General features: G+C 38.8%; 2 protein-coding genes across 4 annotated transcripts in view; one reads left to right on the top strand and one right to left on the bottom strand.

The window, feature by feature from the left end:
* The window catches only part of TPGS2 (tubulin polyglutamylase complex subunit 2), a 66,745-nt gene extending 59,547 nt beyond the window's left edge, over positions 1–7,198 (bottom strand). For both annotated transcript variants that reach the window (XM_032859576.1, XM_032859577.1), the window contains exon 1: positions 6,999–7,198. In XM_032859576.1, coding sequence (XP_032715467.1) covers positions 6,999–7,176 — 178 coding nt within the window. In that variant the 5' untranslated portion in view covers positions 7,177–7,198. The remainder of the gene's footprint in view (positions 1–6,998) is intronic.
* Positions 7,199–7,218: 20 nt separating this feature from the next.
* The window catches only part of KIAA1328 (KIAA1328 ortholog), a 311,457-nt gene continuing 299,577 nt past the window's right edge, over positions 7,219–19,098 (top strand). For both annotated transcript variants that reach the window (XM_032859574.1, XM_032859572.1), the window contains exons 1-3: positions 7,219–7,537; positions 14,356–14,391; positions 15,110–15,249. In XM_032859574.1, the coding sequence (XP_032715465.1) occupies positions 7,237–7,537; positions 14,356–14,391; positions 15,110–15,249 (477 nt within the window). In that variant the 5' untranslated portion in view covers positions 7,219–7,236. The remainder of the gene's footprint in view (positions 7,538–14,355; positions 14,392–15,109; positions 15,250–19,098) is intronic.

The raw sequence follows: 19,098 nt of genomic DNA, 5'->3' as shown, positions 1-19,098 counted from the left end.
ATTATACACACACACCCAAACGTGTCCACCTACCCAAGCCCTACCCATACTTCAAGGTTATGCTAAGGTTCCACCGACTTCATGAAACCATTTCAGATGACTCTAGTTCACCATGATCTCTGCTTCTGCCAATATCTGAACCCATCACATGCAAGCCTGGGGCCACATATGTTTATGCTTTTTTTTTTTAAAGATTGTATTTGAGAGGGAGAAAGACAGAGAGGGACCACATGCACAAGCAGGGGGAAGGGCAGAGGGAGAAGCAGACTCCTCACTGAAGAGGGAGCCCGATGTGGGACTCCATCCCAGACCTGTCCCAGGACCCTGGGATCATGACCTGAGCCAAAGGCAGACGGTTAACCGACTGAGCCACCAAGGTGGCTTTTTAAAAATATTTATTTAAGAGAGAGACAGAGAGTGAGAGAGCGCACATATGTTTATACTTAATTACATTCTATTTTGAACCATACTTTGGTTATTTACGATAATACTGTAAACAGGTAATGTATTGAAAAGAATTTTTAAAATATCTAAGGATAAGGCAGACACTTCTCATCCAGTTTAATGTATAAAATGGTTCCTGAACCCAACCCCTCCAATATTTTTGTGAGGAGGCTTCCCCATGGCAACAAGCAGTTCTCAGATATCCTGGTGTCCTACAAGGAAACAGCATCAGATACCACAGAGTATGGGCTCAGTCTAGAAGACTGCCACCCTCCCCACTTCAGACACAAGGGATGAGTCCAGTTTTATACCTCTGCTTCCTCACCGACCTGCTACAGACTGGGGCTTCTCAAGACCCCCTCTCTCCTTGTACTTCAGACACCAGTCAACAGCCCAGACAATCACCTATACTTCTCACTGACTATAAGTGGCTATAAGTCAGGAGGATCCTAAGACCCCCTCCTCAGGTTCCATTAATTTGCCAGAGGGGCTCACAGAATTCAGAGAAATATTTTACTTACTAGATTACTGGTTTATTATAAAAGAATATAACCTAGAAACAGCCAGATGGAAGAGTAAGAATGACACTTAGGACAAGGTATGTGGGAAGGGGCACGGAGCTTCCTCTCCCTCTCTAGGCAGGCTACTTTCCCCATATCTCCATGTGTTTACCAACCTGGAAGTTTCTGCGTTTTTATGAAGGCTTCATTACATAGACACAATCAATTAAATCATCAGCCAGTGAGGACTTCAGACCTTCTTCCCTTCCCAAAGGTCAGGGAATGGGACTAAAAATACCAATCCTCTTATCACATGGTTGGATCTTGGGGCAATCAACCCTCATCCTTTAGTGCTTTTCGAAACTCACCTCATTAACGTAATGAAAGATCTTTACCACTCTCAAAACTTGGGAAATTCCAGGGTTTGGGGAGCTGTAAGTCAGGAACTGCAGACTAAGACAAAATACGCATTTTTTGTCCTGAACATCCATGCCCTGAACGATATGGGTTTGAACTGCATGGGTCCACTTGAACACCTATTTTTTTCAATACAGTACCGTTAAATATATTTTTTTCTTATGATTTTCTTAATGACATTTTCTTATAGAAAACATAAAACATACAAAATAATGTGTTAATCACCTTGGTTATTGGTAAGATTTCCAGTCGACTGTAAGCTATTAATATACACATTCTCTACTGCAATGTTGGTGTGGGGATGGGGAGAGCAATCAGCAGCTTAATCAAGCTTTGTCAAGGGTCAGCTGTCATCTGAGTGAGCAAATATATATTTCTTATAAATCAGAATATCACAGTGTGGTTCACTGATTCTATAATCATGTTAGTGTCCTTTCTATGCATCATAAATTTCCTCCAAGTTGTCACAAAGTTCCGATCCTGAGACATAGCAACATCCCAATACAGGAGGCTAAGAATTCTGAACTCCACATATTCTACTCTTGCTTTAGGCATTCACTAGTGTGACTGTTAGATGAGTCTTCACCTTTCTTACCATTCAGAGAGACAATAATTATAATATTTGCCTTGAAAAGTGAAACAGAAGCAGCAAAGGTAAAGGTGCTCTAGAAGAGCAAAAAGTACCATATACATAATTTTTTTTCTGCCTTCTGTTCAATGTCCTTTTAAAGATATTGGGAACCATGGTACTATGGTGGAAAAATACCATGTGCTTCAAGCCGTTAGACCTGGGCTAAGCCCTTGCTATGCCCTTGACTAGTTAGGATGGAAGATGCTGTCCATCCCTTCAGAGGTGGTGACATTTGGCAACGCTCCACCAAAGCTAAGACAGTGAATAGGAAATGTTATTACTCACATTTTATAGCAAGGACATTGAGGCTGAGAGACTAGGCCATGCCAAGGGGCGAGGCTTACTCCAAGTATGGGTCTAGTTAAGAGTTTATGTGCAATAGTCTTTGTGTGCCTCTCAGCAATGCCCCTTAGCAATTACCCTATGGAAATGCAGAGCCTAGCTTCAATCAGTCTCAGCAGCCTACTATTCCAACTTTTGTAGGACAGAATAATACAGAATTCTTTGTTAACAACCCAGCTGGTTGCATAATGATGTCATCTGACTACACCCACAGGGTAGTCTAGTGTCTAGGGTTGCTGGAGGACACACACTTAATATAAGTACCTGACATGAAGCTTTTGATTGCCAACCCTTCCATTTCAAATACATCCATCTTAAATAAATTGCCAGCTGTATAACACAACTACTAGCTAAACAACTAGGAACCAGGACACCCCACCCGGTGAAGTTTCTTCCTCTTTTCTTTTCTTTTCTCCTTTCCTTCCTTCCATTCATTCATTCATTCATTCATTCATTCATCTGACACAGAGAGACAGCAAGAGAGGGAAAACAAGCAGGGGAAGAGGGAGAGGGAGAAGCAGGCTTTCCGCAGAGCAGGGAGCCTGATGCAGGGCTTGATCCCAGGGTCCTGGATCATGACCTGAGCTGAAGACAGACGCTTAACAACTAAGCCACCCAGGCACCCCATGAAGTTCCCACTTTTAAAAGCCCTTGGTAACCCAGGGAACTGACGGCTTGACTCACTGTGCTTTTCCTTCCCGCACCTGAATTCCCACATTTAAGTTTTAGAGATTTTATTTATTTATTTGTCAGAGAGAGAGAGTGTGAGCACACAAGCAAGGAGAGTGGCAGGCAGAGGGAAAACCAGGCTCCCTGCTGAGCAAGGATCCCAATGTAGGACTGGATCCCAGGACTCTGGGATCATGACCTGAGTCAAAGGCAGATGCCTTATAAAACTTTATACTCCAAAACCCAAATAATCCAATTATAAAATGGGCAGAAGACATGAAGAGACATTTCTCCAAAGAAGACATACAGATAGCTAACAGATACATGAAAAGATGCTCATCATCACTTATCATCAGGGAAATGCAAATCAAAATTATAATGAGATATCAATTCAGTCCTGTCACAATGGCTAAAATAAAAAACACAAGAAAAAACAAGTGTTGGTGAAGACGTGAAGAAAAAGGAACTCTCTTGCTCTGTTGGTAGGAATGCAAACCAGTGCAGACACTATGGAAAACATTACAGAGGTTCCTCAAAAAATTAAAAATAGAACTACCCCACAACCCAGTAATCACACTACTGGGTATTTACCCAAAGAATTCAAAAACACTAATTCAAATGGATACATGCACTCCTATGTTTACTGCAGCATTATTTACAACAGTTAAACTATGGAAGCAGCCCAAGCATCCACTGACTGATGAATGGATAAAGTTGTGGTATACAAATACAATGGAATATTATTCAACCCTTAAAAATGAAATGTGGCCATTTTCAACAACATGGACAGGGCTGGAGAGTATCATGATAAGTGAAATCAGTCAAAGAAAGACAAATACCATATGATCTCACTCATATATGGAATTTAAGAACAAGAGAGTGAAGGAAAGAAAAAAGGACAAACCTAGAAAAAGACTCTTAACTACAGAGAACTGATGGGGAGGTAGGTGTGGTAATGGGGGAAATAGAGGATAAGGATCAAAGAATACACTCACCATGATGAAAAAATTGACTTAAAAAAAAGAATTTTTTTTTTTTTTTTAAAAAGGAGAGAAGTCTAAGATGGAGAGAGATATTATACAGTTGAACCTTGAATAATGCAGGGGTTGAAAATGAAGTTGAAAATCCATGTATAACTTTTGGCTCTCCAAAAACCTACTGGGAAACCTTACTGATAACATAAACAGTTGATTAACACATATTTTGTATGTTGTATGTATTATATACTGTGTTCTTACAATAAACTAGAAAAAAGAAAATGTTAAGAAAATCATAAGAGAAAATACATTTATACCACTGTACTATAAAAAAATCCATGTCTAAATGAACCCACACAGTTCAAACCTGTGTTGTTCAAAGGTTAACTGAAATTGATCTTGTTGCATCTCAAGTAGATCTTACACACTATGTTTAATCATCTGTTACCAAAATGTAACATTTCCTTACTCCTTGTTCCACTGAGAGGAAAACATTTCATTATCATAAAAAATTTTTTCCTCAGCTGATTGTTCAGCATTTCATTTTCTGATTTTAGCATGAGTTCTCTATAGGTTCTACTTTGCTCTTGTTCATCTTGTGAAATCGTGGTGTTTAATAAGATCTCTACTTTAATGACACCCTTTCCAGTCAGTTGAGGCAAAGTCCAGATATTTTAGCAGGTTTTTTTGTGTAGGGGAGAGAAATGTGAGCTTTCCTTTTTCTTTGCCCTTTTATCATCAGTGTCAAAGGACTCTTCCTTCTTTTTTGCACATTTTCTCCTCTGGAATGTATGTCCCTTTAAATTGCATGGCCAACCCTTTAAACAGTACCTACTTTGAAGTCACTTTCCTGCAGCCCTGCTCTGATCTACCCAGTGTTAGGTACTGCTGTACTTTCAGACTGGAGTGGTTTTAAACTTTTTGTTGCTTCAACTAGCCTCTTTGCTGGCATCATTTCTGGCTCTGCCTTTGCTTGCCACAGAGCCTTCTAGCAGTGAAGGAGTAGAGCAGGCACAATGCTGGGATGTGTAGTTTTTTCTCTTTTTACTCATAGTTATTTTGCACTTCTGGCATTCTCTGTATTTTAAGTAGTGTTGGGCTTGGTTTTCGATAGAATTGTCATAGTTATGGAGTTATTTCACGCATCATTTAGAGAGGAGATTTTGATGTAGTAGTTTGCTTACCACACACCCACCACTGACTTCAGCCACCTTGTTTTTAAAAATCCTCTATGTATATTTTCAAAACAAAAATCAAATGTGAAAAAAATATATAACTGATTTTTTACTTATGATTATTAACTTGAAATTATGAGGTTTTGATTAAATTTATAAGTAATATTAGAATGTTTACAGGAGGCCAGCTTCACTATAAACTTAATTACCAGAGTTGTTTAATTCCCCGGGTAGGTTTTGCCTTGTGTTACCAGTTTGCCAGACATCTGAAATGCTTAATATTAGAATATATTAAATGTTTAAAGGAAATTTAAAATGTTTATAGTTATTTATTTAGGTTTTTAAATTGATTTGACAGCTTAAGGGAAATTTGGTTGTCCAGTCTTAAGTAGATTACACATTAATCAAAAGAAATATATTTTTTAATGAGGAGATAGGATATGGTTGATCTGGATGATTAGATCTCTCCTTGCCCAACTCTGTAACTTCATTTCTAAAGCTCATCATTTCTCCCAAACATATAATGGTGTTTCATCCTCATTTACAGCAGCATTTATTATAACACTGGGGAATACCAAGGGAGAACAAGACAAAGTTCCTAAACTCATTGACTTCTATTACGGAAGAGATGGGCAAATTAAAAAAAGCAACCAAATAAGTAATTCCAAGGAGTGATAAAGCCATAAAGTTCGAAAAAAATATAAAGGCTAGGGAAGGTAATAATAAAGAAAGGTGTTATTAGAAATATAGTCTAAGGCTTCTCTGAGGTAATGATATTTAATCAGAGATTTGAAGGAAGTGAGGGAAAGAGAATTCCAGATTTTTTTCCCCTAGCCTAGTAAAGGCTTTGAAGCAGGCACAAGCTTTTTGAGTTTATGGTACAAGGAGGCCACTGTGGACCAAAAAAAAAAAAAAAAAAAAAAAAAAAAAGGTAAAAATAGGTCAGAAAGACAGATGAGGGCAGATCATAACGAACTTAAGGATCGCAGTACAGAATTTGGGTTTTATTATAAATGTGACAGGAAGGCATCAAAGCATGCCACCCAGCCTACTTAGGCTACTTTTTTCTCCCTGGTTATCTGGTTAACTTCAATTTGTCTTTCAAAATCTAGCATCCTCTCCCGTAGGACGTATACGGTAACTCCCTGACTCCCAAAGAAGGTCCATCACTTCCCTCTGTGTGCTGTTTCAGAGCCATAATAGAGGACTACTGGTCGGTCGCCTTTCACACCTCTGGGGGGGACCTAGGCTGTGGATTTTTTCACAGAACTGTGTTTCGGTTCCCCACCCGATCTCTGTAGCCCCCGAGTGTGACACAGTAGCAGGTGCTAACTAATGGTTCGGTAAAGGAAAAACTAACCCACTCAGTGGTTCAAGCCTCAACTCCTTCCAGCCACTTGGGGTGCGGTACCCCGGAGGCGCGTTGGAATTGTTGCCCTGGGAGGCTGCGTGCAGCGTTCCCCCGCCCTCTGCTACCAGAGGAAGGTTTGCGTTTCAAGGATACTCCACTGGCCAAGAATGCCTCTCGGGAAACCTAACGTCCCCACTGTCAGGTGCCTGCTCTCTCCAGTTTGCGCACCTTTGCTTGTCCTTTCTGGGACCTGGGGTGGGACTGGGTTGGTGGGGGGCGGCGGGGACCTCTGGGCTTCCCAGCTCCACGCCCGAGCACTCCCCGCAAACGCTCCTATGGCCTAGTCACGCACCCGGCTGCCCTCTCCTCCTTAACATCGGAAGTCACCGCAGCAAAGCCCACTGGCACACAGCGACCGCGTCGCCCCTCCGTGCGTCTAGTGTACATCCCCTCATTCAGCCGTCTCTTTCCACGGCTCCCCGCCCCGCTCACCTAATATGCGGGTGATCCCCAGGGTCAGCTTCTCCAGGTGCGGCTTGCTGCAGCCCGGGGGCGGTGTCTCCTCCATGGCTCGCGTCCCCGCTCCGCGCGCGGGGGGCGCAGCGACGGGGACCGGGCGGGAGAGCGGGGCGGGCGGGAGGGCTGGACGCCGCCCCAGAGGCTCGGCCATCGAGTTCACGGCATGCCGGGAATTGTAGTGCTTGGTGCCTGAGAGCGCTGCGGGGCGGAGATGGGAGGCCCGGGCTGCTCTGGGAGTAGTAGTTCCGCGGCACACTTGTTCCCTCTGCCCGGGCGGTCGCTCCACACCACGCAACCGAGACACAGCGACTCGTCCGCTGGGACCCTACCGCCCCGCCCCAGCCGACCGCGCAAGCGGGGGCGGGCCTCTACGCGGTGCGGCCAATGGGGACTGGGCCTGAAGGCCGGGGCGGGGCGGCCCCGGCGCGACGCCCGGAGTGGCGGTTGTTTCAAGATGGCGGACGTGGCGGGCCCCTCCCGCCGGGGCGCGACAGCGTTCTGGAGTCGGGACTGTATCCTTTGCCCGCCTGGCAGGGGGCGCCGGCGCCCTCCCCGGTGCGGCGAGCGGCGGGCGGTCGCGTGAGACTCTGAGTGGGGGAGCGAAGCTCGATGCTGTCCGCGGGGGCGGGGCCGTCCTTTCCGGCCGCCGTGTAGGTGCCGGGCTTTTCCCTGGCTGGGGTATTAGGTAGCAGAGAGCCTGATTCTGTCTCCAGCCTGGAGCACTAGGTTTGGGGACTCAGCAGGGATGTTTCCCGGCCCTCCTTGGCGGTGAGCTTTAGAAAGATGGCCTAGAATCGTGGCCCTGCGGGGGGCTGGGAGGGTCCCTCTGACCGTGGTGACCTCAGGCCGGCTGAGTCTCTGAGGAGGGAAGGGTGTTGACTGGACAGGGAGCCTTTTTGTCTCGGTTTAGGACTGTCCTTGGTTTGCGTGGTTAGGAGCGAGTCAGGACCTTTTCAGACTTCGAAGGCCTGTCTGTGATGATTTACTTTCATGCTGGGATTTTCGGAGAAGTGTGGGGCTGACCGTGGTCCGGTGATGCTGGTTACGGAATAAAAAGCGTTGCAAATCCTTGCTGCTGGAAGTAGTGTTGATTTACAGGTGGACTGTGGGTCACCACTGGCAGGATTGAAGTTCTGGGGTTGTTTTGGGGGGTGGAGAAGCTGTGGAGCTTTTTATGCTTGTGGTGGTGTTCCCAGTTCAGTAACTGTGCTGAGATGTGTGACAGAACTGGTTCGTTCTCCGGTTCAGGTTTGTCCCAGCCTGCTCTTTTCCTGGTAAGTTACATCACTTTCGTTAGAGGAGTGTTACGTGAAGGAGGGCAATCCGTGTACTCGTGCGTGCAGAGCAAGTCTTGTCTGTTTGCTAGGATTGATGACAGCATTATTTGAGGCATTGCTCTTAACTTTGGCAGAATCATTGTCTGCACACGCTACTTAGCTCCCAGTGAAACTTAAAAAATTGTATTCTCAGTTTTCCTTTTTGAGTTACAGTACTAGGATTACAGTGTCATGTGGAGGGAGGGATATCTTTGCATTCCTTGCTGCTCAATGTTTAGTATTAGGCACTTTCTAAACATAATTACCATTTGTCTCTGATAGGTGGGTGATGGTCAAATAAAAATCATGCACATAGACTGTGGATGAAAACACTAATGCCCTGTGCACATTAAATATCTTTTTCCCTATATATCAGGAAGGACGCAAAGAAAGTATGTGCATTGGGAATTGGGCTGAATTAGGAAGTCAGGAAATTGGGATGAGTCTTCTCATGAAATTCTGTGCTTGCAATGATAGAATTTTGTGATAGAGGAAATATTTGAAGGTTATCAGCTTATAAAGTGCTTTTGTAGTGTAATCATTTTCATAACCACCTATGTGGTTTGGTTATTAGTCCTTAACTTTATCTGTGACCAGTGGAATTGTTCTGATAGGTATAAATGGGGAGGGGGGCAGTGTATTACTGTGGCATGGATTAAGTTAATAGGTGAATAAACTGAACCTGTGCACTTGGTCGAAGCAGCCCTGTATGCTCACTTATTCATATGGTCATGTTATTTCTCATTTTGCATAGAAGTCCTACATCCTCTCTTTTCTCTTACATTCTCCCTTACTTTGAAAATTAATGTGAAATACTCATCTTCCCATTGAAAGTGAGGAGTTGAAATTATATGGGGGAAATGGTGATTAGATTGATAGAAATTCCGATTTGAAATAAATTGCAAGGTTACTAGCATTACCTATTCCACATAATGACCAATTATCATCCAGCCTCAGGTATTTTCATTTGAAATGTCCGTAGAACACAAAAGCAAGGTCAAATGTAAATTTGCTATTGAATCTTTTCTAGAAAAAGCATAAGGATAGTTATGAATCATTGGGTTTAATCATGTGTCTCTGGATCTGGATCTCTTTTTCTGTTAACACGGATGACTTCCTAGACCACCCTGTAGCCTTTATATAGAACTTTCAATAGTAAAAGACTAGAAAGTATGTGCGTAGAATCAGGTATTCCTTTCACGCTATTGAAAGACAGATTTTCAGTGCTTTGCCTAAGCAATTAGAGAAATGTGATTGAGTTATTTCCCAGTCCTAGATGTTTCTGTCATGTGAGGACAGATCATCTGTGACTAAACATCATCTTTTTTTACTGTTATCTTAATGAGTTATGCATTGCCTGCACAGTATGATTCAGCAGTGCTTTTTTGCACAAGGTGTATTTTTATACCTTATAGGTAAACAAATGAGTATGCCATTTTGTCATTTTATGGTTAAATCTTCAAGTAAAATATGCCCCTTCAGCCATAAACTGCTTTCTTATTTCATTGTAGCTCCTGGTAATATGAAAAGAATTTAGTGTTTCTGCAGTATCTGTAGTTGATTGGGTAAATACACCCCAGCTTATTAACATTAACAGAATTTTTAAATTGATATTAACAAATATGAATTATAAGGGATTTGGTCAAAACATCATAGTAGCTATAATCCATGCCATTGACTATTCAATTAAAAATAGAATCTTTATGTTGATGTTAAAATAGTATACTAGCCAGGAAGGTTACTCAGGTCAGTAATGATTACGTATACATGTGTTGCTGGTATGTGATTGAAACTCAGAACGTTAGAGTGTGCAGTTCTAAGTTTTTTATTTTCTTCAGCTCTTCATGATCTGGAGTGGATATGATTCTTCCTCTCTATTGCTTCTACCTTGGGTTTCTAATTACTGCCTTAAGTCTGGGGATTTGGAGATTGGTACCAGCATCAAGGATGCTTTATAATTTGCTTGTACTTGTCTTAGTAAAGAACTTCCAAAAATACCAAAGTAGAACTGAGGGGGCACCAAGAACCCAAGGAGAGGTCCAGTATATACATTTGGTATATAGTATGTCTCTGACTTTCCCATAAAATATGTTTGTATATTTTTTAAACTTTGTATTTGAAGAAAGTAAATATTTGGGTTTTTCAGATAGTGAGATGAAGATAGATTACAAATGATTAGAAAGGATGGGTTGGATGGAGGCAATTTCAATATTTTTAGGCTTATTTTTAAAAACTCTTGTTAAGGTCATTTATTTAGCATTTTTATATTTGAAAAGATTCTTAGCATGAATGTAGCTCATGAGTTTTGCCCTCGTATTTTGGAAATGTTCCTCTACCCTTCAAGGAACTTCTGACTGGTCTAAGAATTAAAATGACATGGGACAGATTAAGAGGAGAAAAATCAAACTTAATTAGGTACATATGACAAATCCACATATATGTGAGAGATTCCAAAGAGAAGCAAAATGAGTTATGCTTGTCATTCCGAATGAAGGAGTCGGGAGTAGGGGTCTGGGACTTTCAAGGAAAGGAAAGCCAATTCATAGGAAGATGAAAAGGAATAAATGTTTAGTAAACAAATGTTTTCTGGGCCATATGAAAACAATGGGACATAGAGACAAATTTTAACAAATATACTTTGCTAAATTTCTCCCTACCACCTCTTGTTTCTATTATACTATAGTTAGTTATGGTGATATCTCCCCTCTTGTGAGCAGGCCCTCTATCCAAATTCTTGTAGGCAATTCGTGGGGAGGTCAGAGTTACTTCATGAATCTTTTGGGCCTTGATTGTTTTCAAAACTCAAAACAATCCACATTCCAAAGTGGCACATCTTGGGGTGATGGGTTGTGAACCGCAGCAAGATAAAGAGAGACAACGCCAAATAGTTGCTGGACAGGACCTCATAAAATTAAATATCACTTTCACTCTTTCAAAGATGGTCGACTATGAGCCTGTCATTTTTTTACGTTAGTTGATAACAAACATTGAACAAAACCAGTGGAAAATCCTCACCCACCTGGTGCTTACATTTTAGTGAGATGAGATGAGGCTGTGAATAAGTAAAATGTGTTGTGTGTCCAGTGATTATTGGTGATATGAAGAAAAAGCAGGAAAAGGGTAGCCATCATGGGGATCTTTGTGTCTTCTTTTAGGCTAGTACCATATGGTTAGAAATTAGGAAGTGTGATGCTTTACCTTATTCTTAAGATGCCTTGGCTATTTGGGTTCTTTTGTGGTTCCGTACAAATTTTAGCACTGTTCTATTTCTGTGAAAAATTGCATTGGAATTTTGATAGAGGTTGCACTGAATCTGTAGATTGCTTTGGGCAGTATAGACATTTTAACAATATTAATTATTCCAGTTTATAAGCACAGAATATCTTTCTATTTGTGTCTTTAGTTTCTTTCATCAGTGTCTTAAAGTTTTCAATGTATAGGTCTTTCACCTTCTTGGTTAAATTTATTTCTAGGTATTCTTTTTTGATGCAATTGTAAATGGGATTGTTTTCTTTTCTTTTCTTTTTTAAGATTTTATTTATTTTATTTGACAGACAGAGATTAAAAGTAGGCAGAGAAGCAGGCAGAGAGAGAGAGAGAGGAGGAAGCAGGCTCCCTGCTGAGCAGAGAGTCTGATGTGGGGCTTGATCCCAGGACCCTGGGATCATGACCTGAGCCGAAGGCAGAGGCTTTAACCCACTGAGCCACCCAGGCGCCCCGGGATTGTTTTCTTAATTTCACTTTCTGTTATTCATGTATAGAAACACAACAGATTTTTGTATATTGATTTTGTATCTTGCAGCTTGGCTGAATTCATTTATTCCAATGGTTTTTTGGTAAAGTCTTTAACATTTTCTATATGTGATATTATGTCATCTGCAAATAAAGCTTATGAAAGATCTCTACAGTTTGTTTCTCTTAGATAAGTGGCAAAGTAGTATCAGAAAGTATAAAATACTTGATGAGTTTCTTGGGGCACCTGGGTGGTGCAGTCAGTTAAGCATCTGACTCTTGATTTCAGCTCAGGTTGTTTTCTCAGGGTCCTAAGATGGAGTCCCACGTAGGGCTCTGTACTCAATGCGGAGTCAGCTTGGACTGTCTCTCCCTTTACTCCGTGCCTCATCCCTGCTCCCCTTCTCCCTCTCTCTCTCAAATAAAAAATAAATCTTTTAAAAAATAAAATACCTGATGAGCTTCCAAATCTAGGTGCAGCTGAGTTGACTTCTCAGTGGCTGCTCTGTTCCAGCTGTGAGCAGTCTTCTTTTTGACTATTCTAGGCAAGTGTACTATGTTTCCCAGGATTCAGTTATGTTAGTCTTTCCATAAGTCAACTTTGGAAACTATTCTGCGAATTCATCACTGCTGTATCCTCTAATCGAGGACGCTGCCAAATGGAGACTGTCCTGAATCATCTTGAATTTTTTCCCCCTTGGGTAACTTTTCCCATGTCTATATCTCCAACAGTAAATATTTAAATATTTATTGAGCACCTACTAGGTTTGCTGGTCCCAAGGGATATAAAAAATGGCTTGATGTTTGCTGTTAAAGAGCCTGCACAATTTCATTTTGTATGTTTTTTTTTTAGATTGCGTGCCAGTGAATTTATAAATTCTCTCTCCTCCAGTGTTACCCACTATCAGTGTCCTTGGACTAATGGGTTCTAATTTTTGTTTGTTTGTTTATTTGTCATATGTGCCCCTTAAAACTTTCTAAACTCCATGCCTGATGTCTGAGTGTATTTAAAGTTTAAGAGTACTATTTAACAGCCAAAATCCTGAATCTGTGATAGTATGTGTACTGCTGCAGAGGGCTATTAGAAATCACCTGGTGACTCAGACAGTAGCACCATTTTTTTATTCCTAAATTCTTAGATGGATTCTAGGTGTTTATAATCAGCACTCTTTGTAAAGATTCCATAGCTACGGTTGGTCCTGAACTGAAATATATTGACTTTTGGAACATGTTATTAAATCTGTTTTACTCTAGCCTTTACCTGGAAGGGAATTTTTAATAAATTTGTCTAGAAATTTTGGAAAAGAAAGCGTTTTATAAAAGAACAGAAAATTGGAATTTATTAAGTCATTTGGAAAAATTTGTTTAGACACTTACTTCCTCGAAATGTAATAGAATGTTATCAAATTGTGGACGTATCTGGATTTAGATAGAGTTCTGAATAAAATTTTTTTTCTGAAAGGAAAACTTTCTTATATTGGTTCTTCTTCTATAACAGTGGTATGATCTTAGCGTTTCTAAATTTCTATTGAAATTCAAAATAGCTCTTTTTGTCTTATATTTCTTCCACTTGTTGGGGGGCTTGAGTGGATCCGCCCGTTAAGCCTCCTACTCTTGATTTCCTCTCAGATCATAACCTCAGGGTTGTGAGATCAAGCCACACTTTGGGCTCCACGATGGGCAGGGAGCTTGATTAAGATTCTCTCTCTCTCTCTCCCCCTCTTCCCTCTTTAAAAAAAGAAATTATATTTCTTCCACTTTTTAAATAGTAGGGCTTCTTGGGATATTTCATGAATGCACTGCAGAAGAATAAAATCTTTGTGTTGACTTGTTGAAAATCTTTGATTGACTTGCCCTCAAAGAGGGTTTGTTCTTCAAAGCTAAAGCTCATTTTGAAATTATTTATTCATGTCTAAAATAACTCACCAGTTTTCCAATATTAAACAAACTGGAGCATTTAACTCCCTGTTTACAAAAGGAGAGGAAATGAAAGGAACTTAACAGAATTTATAGGGTAGGGTATCTAATTTGGGAATAGGCATGGATGAAAGTTTTATGGAACAAGGACTTTCAAAAATTTTGTAAAACATAGTTATGATTATGTAAAGATGATTTTTAAAAGATTACTAATTTTGTTTCATTTATTTCACTTGCATTCCTTTCTAGTTTTGTTTTTAAAGTTTGTTATAAATTCCCAGATCAAAAGAAATTAGGAAAGTACAGAATAGAGGCAGCGTTTGGATGATCTTTTCTAGTATTTTCCTTCATGTCCTTCTTCATAGTTTCTGATGAAGAACAATCAGTAGTATATGTTCCAGGTATGATTTTTCTGTATTAATTTGGTAAGCTTCCTTGGCTTCCTAAGTGTTACGAGAAAATAAAACAGTAGGACCACTTTGTAGATATAACTGTATACAGAACAATCCATTGGAAACTAATTTTTTTTTTTTATAAATATGTGGTTAGACGTTGCTAAGGTTTGAAATACTGCCTTATTTTAGGATTTTAGGGGCTGGTTGGGCAAGTCAGCTTTTGATTAATTTGTAGAACATTTTATTTATCTATTAAAGAGCAAGAGATCCTATTTTTTATATTACAAATAATATCCTAAATTCAAAGAAAAATGTGAGAACTTCTTGATATAAGGTTTATGTGATAGACTCTTTTAAACCTTACTGATTGTTACTAAACCAATAGTAAAACTGAGCCATTGAAGGTACCCTAATTATGTGAGAAATCAGATTTTTAATCTCCCCTATATTAAGGTATATATTATATGTTATAATTTATCAGTTTTAATGTGACTTATGAATTTTCAGTATCATTTTTAAAAAATATTTCAATTGAATCTTAAATGTATTCAGAACATAATCTTTTCATGATTCATTATTTACTAAGAGTTTTAAAATGAGGTTTATAAAGTGGGAGTTTTCCCCGTCAGGTCCCATAAAGAGGTATATCAGAGAAGAGCTTCATGGGGGTAAGTTTAGGAGAATAAAGTATAATTTTGATATTTTGTTTGATGGAAATCCTTAGGAATTTCTGCAGAAGGAAATACCAGATCAAGACACAAGTTAAGTCCAAAAGCTGATGTTAAACTTCCGACTTCCAGGGTTACTGCCACGTCAATCTCCGTGGAGTCTTTAAAAGGTGCAGGAGATTCAGTAGATGAACAGGTCAGTAATTTCCCTTTTTTTCTCTGATCTCCAGTCTTTATACATGCGGACCAATAAGTGATTTTTCTATGCTGACCAGTTACCGGTAGAAAAGGGCAGAAGAGTCTTTGAAAGAACTTTAGATAATCTACAAGCGATCTTAAAAGGTACAGAGGATCCTAGGATACTTGACATGGTATGAATATAAAGTATGTAGATTACTCAGAGGTTTTGCTCTAAAATGTCTAGGCTTGCCTTAAGCCTTAGTTAAGAAAAATTGATTACCTTAGTGTGTCCCAAAAGACCCACATGGTGATCTCTGTCAAGTTAGTAAATCAAATTGACCACCGTTTCTTCTTTTATTAAGTGCGCTTTATAATTTTTGTTCTTGTGGATTTGTTAGATGATGATGGATAAACCTCTATATATAAGAAAGAAACTTTGTTAAAACTCCCCTGCATTATTATTATTTCCTTCACTTCAAAAATATTATAAAGACTCTTTATAGCCCAGTCATTGATTTCTCCTTCATCTTTGCCTTTGTATTAGTATCTATACATTCCTTTGCTACATGTCCTTATCTGATAGGTTGATTTTACTTTACTTTTTGTTAAGGTTAAGTTAGGGTTTGACAATCTATGATCTATAGGCCCAGTTTCTTTGCTGCCTATTTTGTGACTAAAGTTTTATTGCAACATAGTCTTGCTTATTCTTTTAATATTATTGGTGCTTTTCTGTTCTAATGGTAGAGTTGCTACCATAGTGCTGTTGGTCCACAAAGCCAAAGTATTTACTATTTAACACTATAGAGAATGTTTTTCCTTGTGCTGATTTATGTTCTTGAGGACATTTCCAATATCTAGTTTGTTACTGATTGTTATGTTTAGTAGTCTATGGGATTTAACTGTGACTTACCCAAAAGGCCTACTTTGTTACTTGGATTTCCATTGTATCCACTTATGTCCCCCTGGGACGTAAATAGTAGTTGAATTTGCAAGATCTTATCAAAATTGCAAGTGTTTTTCATAAAATAGTTTGTGCATTTTATATTGAACAATATAATATATATGGCCTTCTTTTTATTAAGTCTGTATTTTTTTATGATTCTATTGGGTCATTTTTTGGGCTATTTTCACTGCCTTTGAGAATTATAGTATACATCTTTAACTTATCACAGCCTATTTTAACTTATATTTTCCACTTTAACTGTGATTTTGAGGACCTTTCAACAGTTTGTGTCTTGACTTTTGTGATATTGTCATACGTTTTACTTCTATAAGTAAATTTCCAATACATTATTACTTTTGCTTCAACACTTTTTTTCAGATTTACCTATAATTTGCATATCAAAAAACTTACCATTTTAAAATGTATAATTCATTTTTTTTGTATATTCACAGAGTTGTGGATCCATCACCACAATCTAATTCCAGAACATTTTCATGACTCTAGAAAGAAACTCCATATGCATTAGCAGTCACTTGACATTTTCTATTCATCTCAGCCCCTAGCAACCACTAATCGACTTTTTAGTCTCTATAGATTGATCTATTCTGGGCATTTTGTGAAAATGGAATCCTGTAATTTGTGGCCTTCTGTGGCTGGCTTCTTTCATTTAGCATAATGATTTTAAGGTTTATGTGATATCATGTATTATTACTTCATTACTTTTTATGGCTGAGTATATATTTATCCATTCATCAGTTGAAGGACTTTGGGTTGTTAGGCTTTTTGGCTACATAAATAATGTTGCTATGAACTTTCACATACGAGTTTTTGTGTGGATGTATGTTTTCAGTTCTGTCGGGTATTTGCCTAGAAGCAGAATTGCTGGGTCATGTAGTAATTCTGTTTAAGCTTTTGATGAACTGCCAAAATGACTATACCAAATTACATATTACCAGCAGTATTAAGAATGAGGATTCCAGTTTCTCCACATTCTCGCCAACACTTTATATCTACCCTTTTCATTATAACCATCATAGTCAGTATAAAATGGTATCTCACTGTGATTTTGATTTATATTTCCCTAATGACTAAGAATAATCATTTCTTTATGTGCTTCTTGGCCTTTTATATTTGTTCTTTAGAGAAACGTCAATTCAGATGCTTTTCAGTTGAATGATTTGTTTTCTTACTAATAAAGTTAAAAGTTCTTTATACATTGCATCTTCAGGTCCCTTATATATGATCTGCAGAGTTTCTCTCATTCAATGCATTGTCTTTCACTTTCTTATTGGTGTCCTTAGAAGCATGAGAGTTTTAATTTCGAAGTCCAGTTTATCAATTTTTTTCAGTTGTTACCCGTGCTGTGCTGTCATATTTAAAAAATCATTGCCTAATTCAAGTTCTTAAAGATTTACACTAATATTTTCTTCTAAGAGTTTTATAGTTTTAGGTATTACATTTAGTCTTTGATCCATTTTGGTTTAATTTTTGTTGTGTGCTGACTCAAATTCATACACTAATATTTCTTCCAAGAGTTTTATAGTTTTAGATATTACATTTAGTCTTTGATCCATTTTGGTTTAATTTTTGTTGTGTGCTGACTCAAATTCATACACTAATATTTCTTCCAAGAGTTTTATAGTTTTAGGTATTACATTTAGTCTTTGATCCATTTTGATTTAATTTTTGTTATGTGGTGACTCATATTTATTCTGTTGCCTGTGGATATCCACTTGTCCCACCATTATTTGTTAAAATTATTCCTTTCCTTTTGATTGTTCTTCCCTTGTTAAAAATCCCTTAATCATGTACATGTAAATGTTTATTTGTGGACTCTCAATTCTGTTCCATTGATTAACATTTCTATTTTTATGCCAATACCAAGTTCATTACCATTTGGAATTATTTTTTGGAATCAAGAAATGTAAGTCCTCCGAGTTTGATTTTCTTTTTTAAGATTTTGGCTATTCTGCATCCCTTGAATTTCCATAGAGAATCACCTTGGCAATTTCTGCACATGGGTCAACTTGAATTTTGATAGCAATTGTAGTAAATCTTCAGATAAATTTGGAGAGTACTTTAATAATATCAATTCTTCCAGTCCTTGAATATGGTATATGAGATAGCTTTTCATTTACATAGACCTTCTTTAATTTCTTTGAGCGATGTTTTGTAGTTTGAGGTGTATCTTGTACTCTTTTTGTTAAGTTTATTTCTATTTTTTTTGTTATTTATTGCTAGTGTATGGAAATACAGTTGATTTTGTCTGTTGATTTTGTATCCTGGAACCTTTCTAAATTCACTTATTAATGTGAATCTAATAGTTTTTGGTGATTTTCTTTCCTTTTTAAAATATTTTATCTATTTATTTGAGAGAGAGTGAGAGGGAGCATGAGCAGGAATGAGGAGAAGCAGACTCCCCACTGAGCAGGGAGCCCAATGCAGGGCTTGACCCCAGGACCCTGGGATCATGACCTGAGTTGAAGGCAGACACTTAACTAACCAACTGAGCCACCCAGGTGCCCCAGGGAATTTCTTTTCTTTTCTTTTCTTGTCTTTTTTTTTTAATTTTATTTTTGGATGCAATCTTTGGCACATTTTATTTTTTTAAAGATTTTATTTATTTGACAGAGAGAAAGTAAGCAGAGAGGCAGGCAGAGAGAGGAGGAAGTAGGCTCCCTGCTGAATAGAGAGCCCGATGCGGGGTCGATCCCAGGACCCTGAGATCATGACCTGAGCCGAAGGCAGAGGCTTAAACCCACTGAGCCACCTAGGTGCCCCGCCCTGGTGAATTTCTTGTAATTTTTATACATATATGATTATGTCATCTGTGAATATAGTTTTACAGTTTCCTTTTTAATTTGGATTCCATTTATTTCAATTGTGTTTTAAAGAGTTTCAAGTAATTAAAATGCTTTTTTT

Source organism: Lontra canadensis, unplaced genomic scaffold, assembly GCF_010015895.1.
Source record: "Lontra canadensis isolate GAN:19392208 unplaced genomic scaffold, GSC_riverotter_1.0 scaffold17, whole genome shotgun sequence".
Lineage (NCBI taxonomy): Eukaryota > Metazoa > Chordata > Mammalia > Carnivora > Mustelidae > Lontra > Lontra canadensis.
This window is presented reverse-complemented; position numbering and strand designations above follow the sequence as displayed.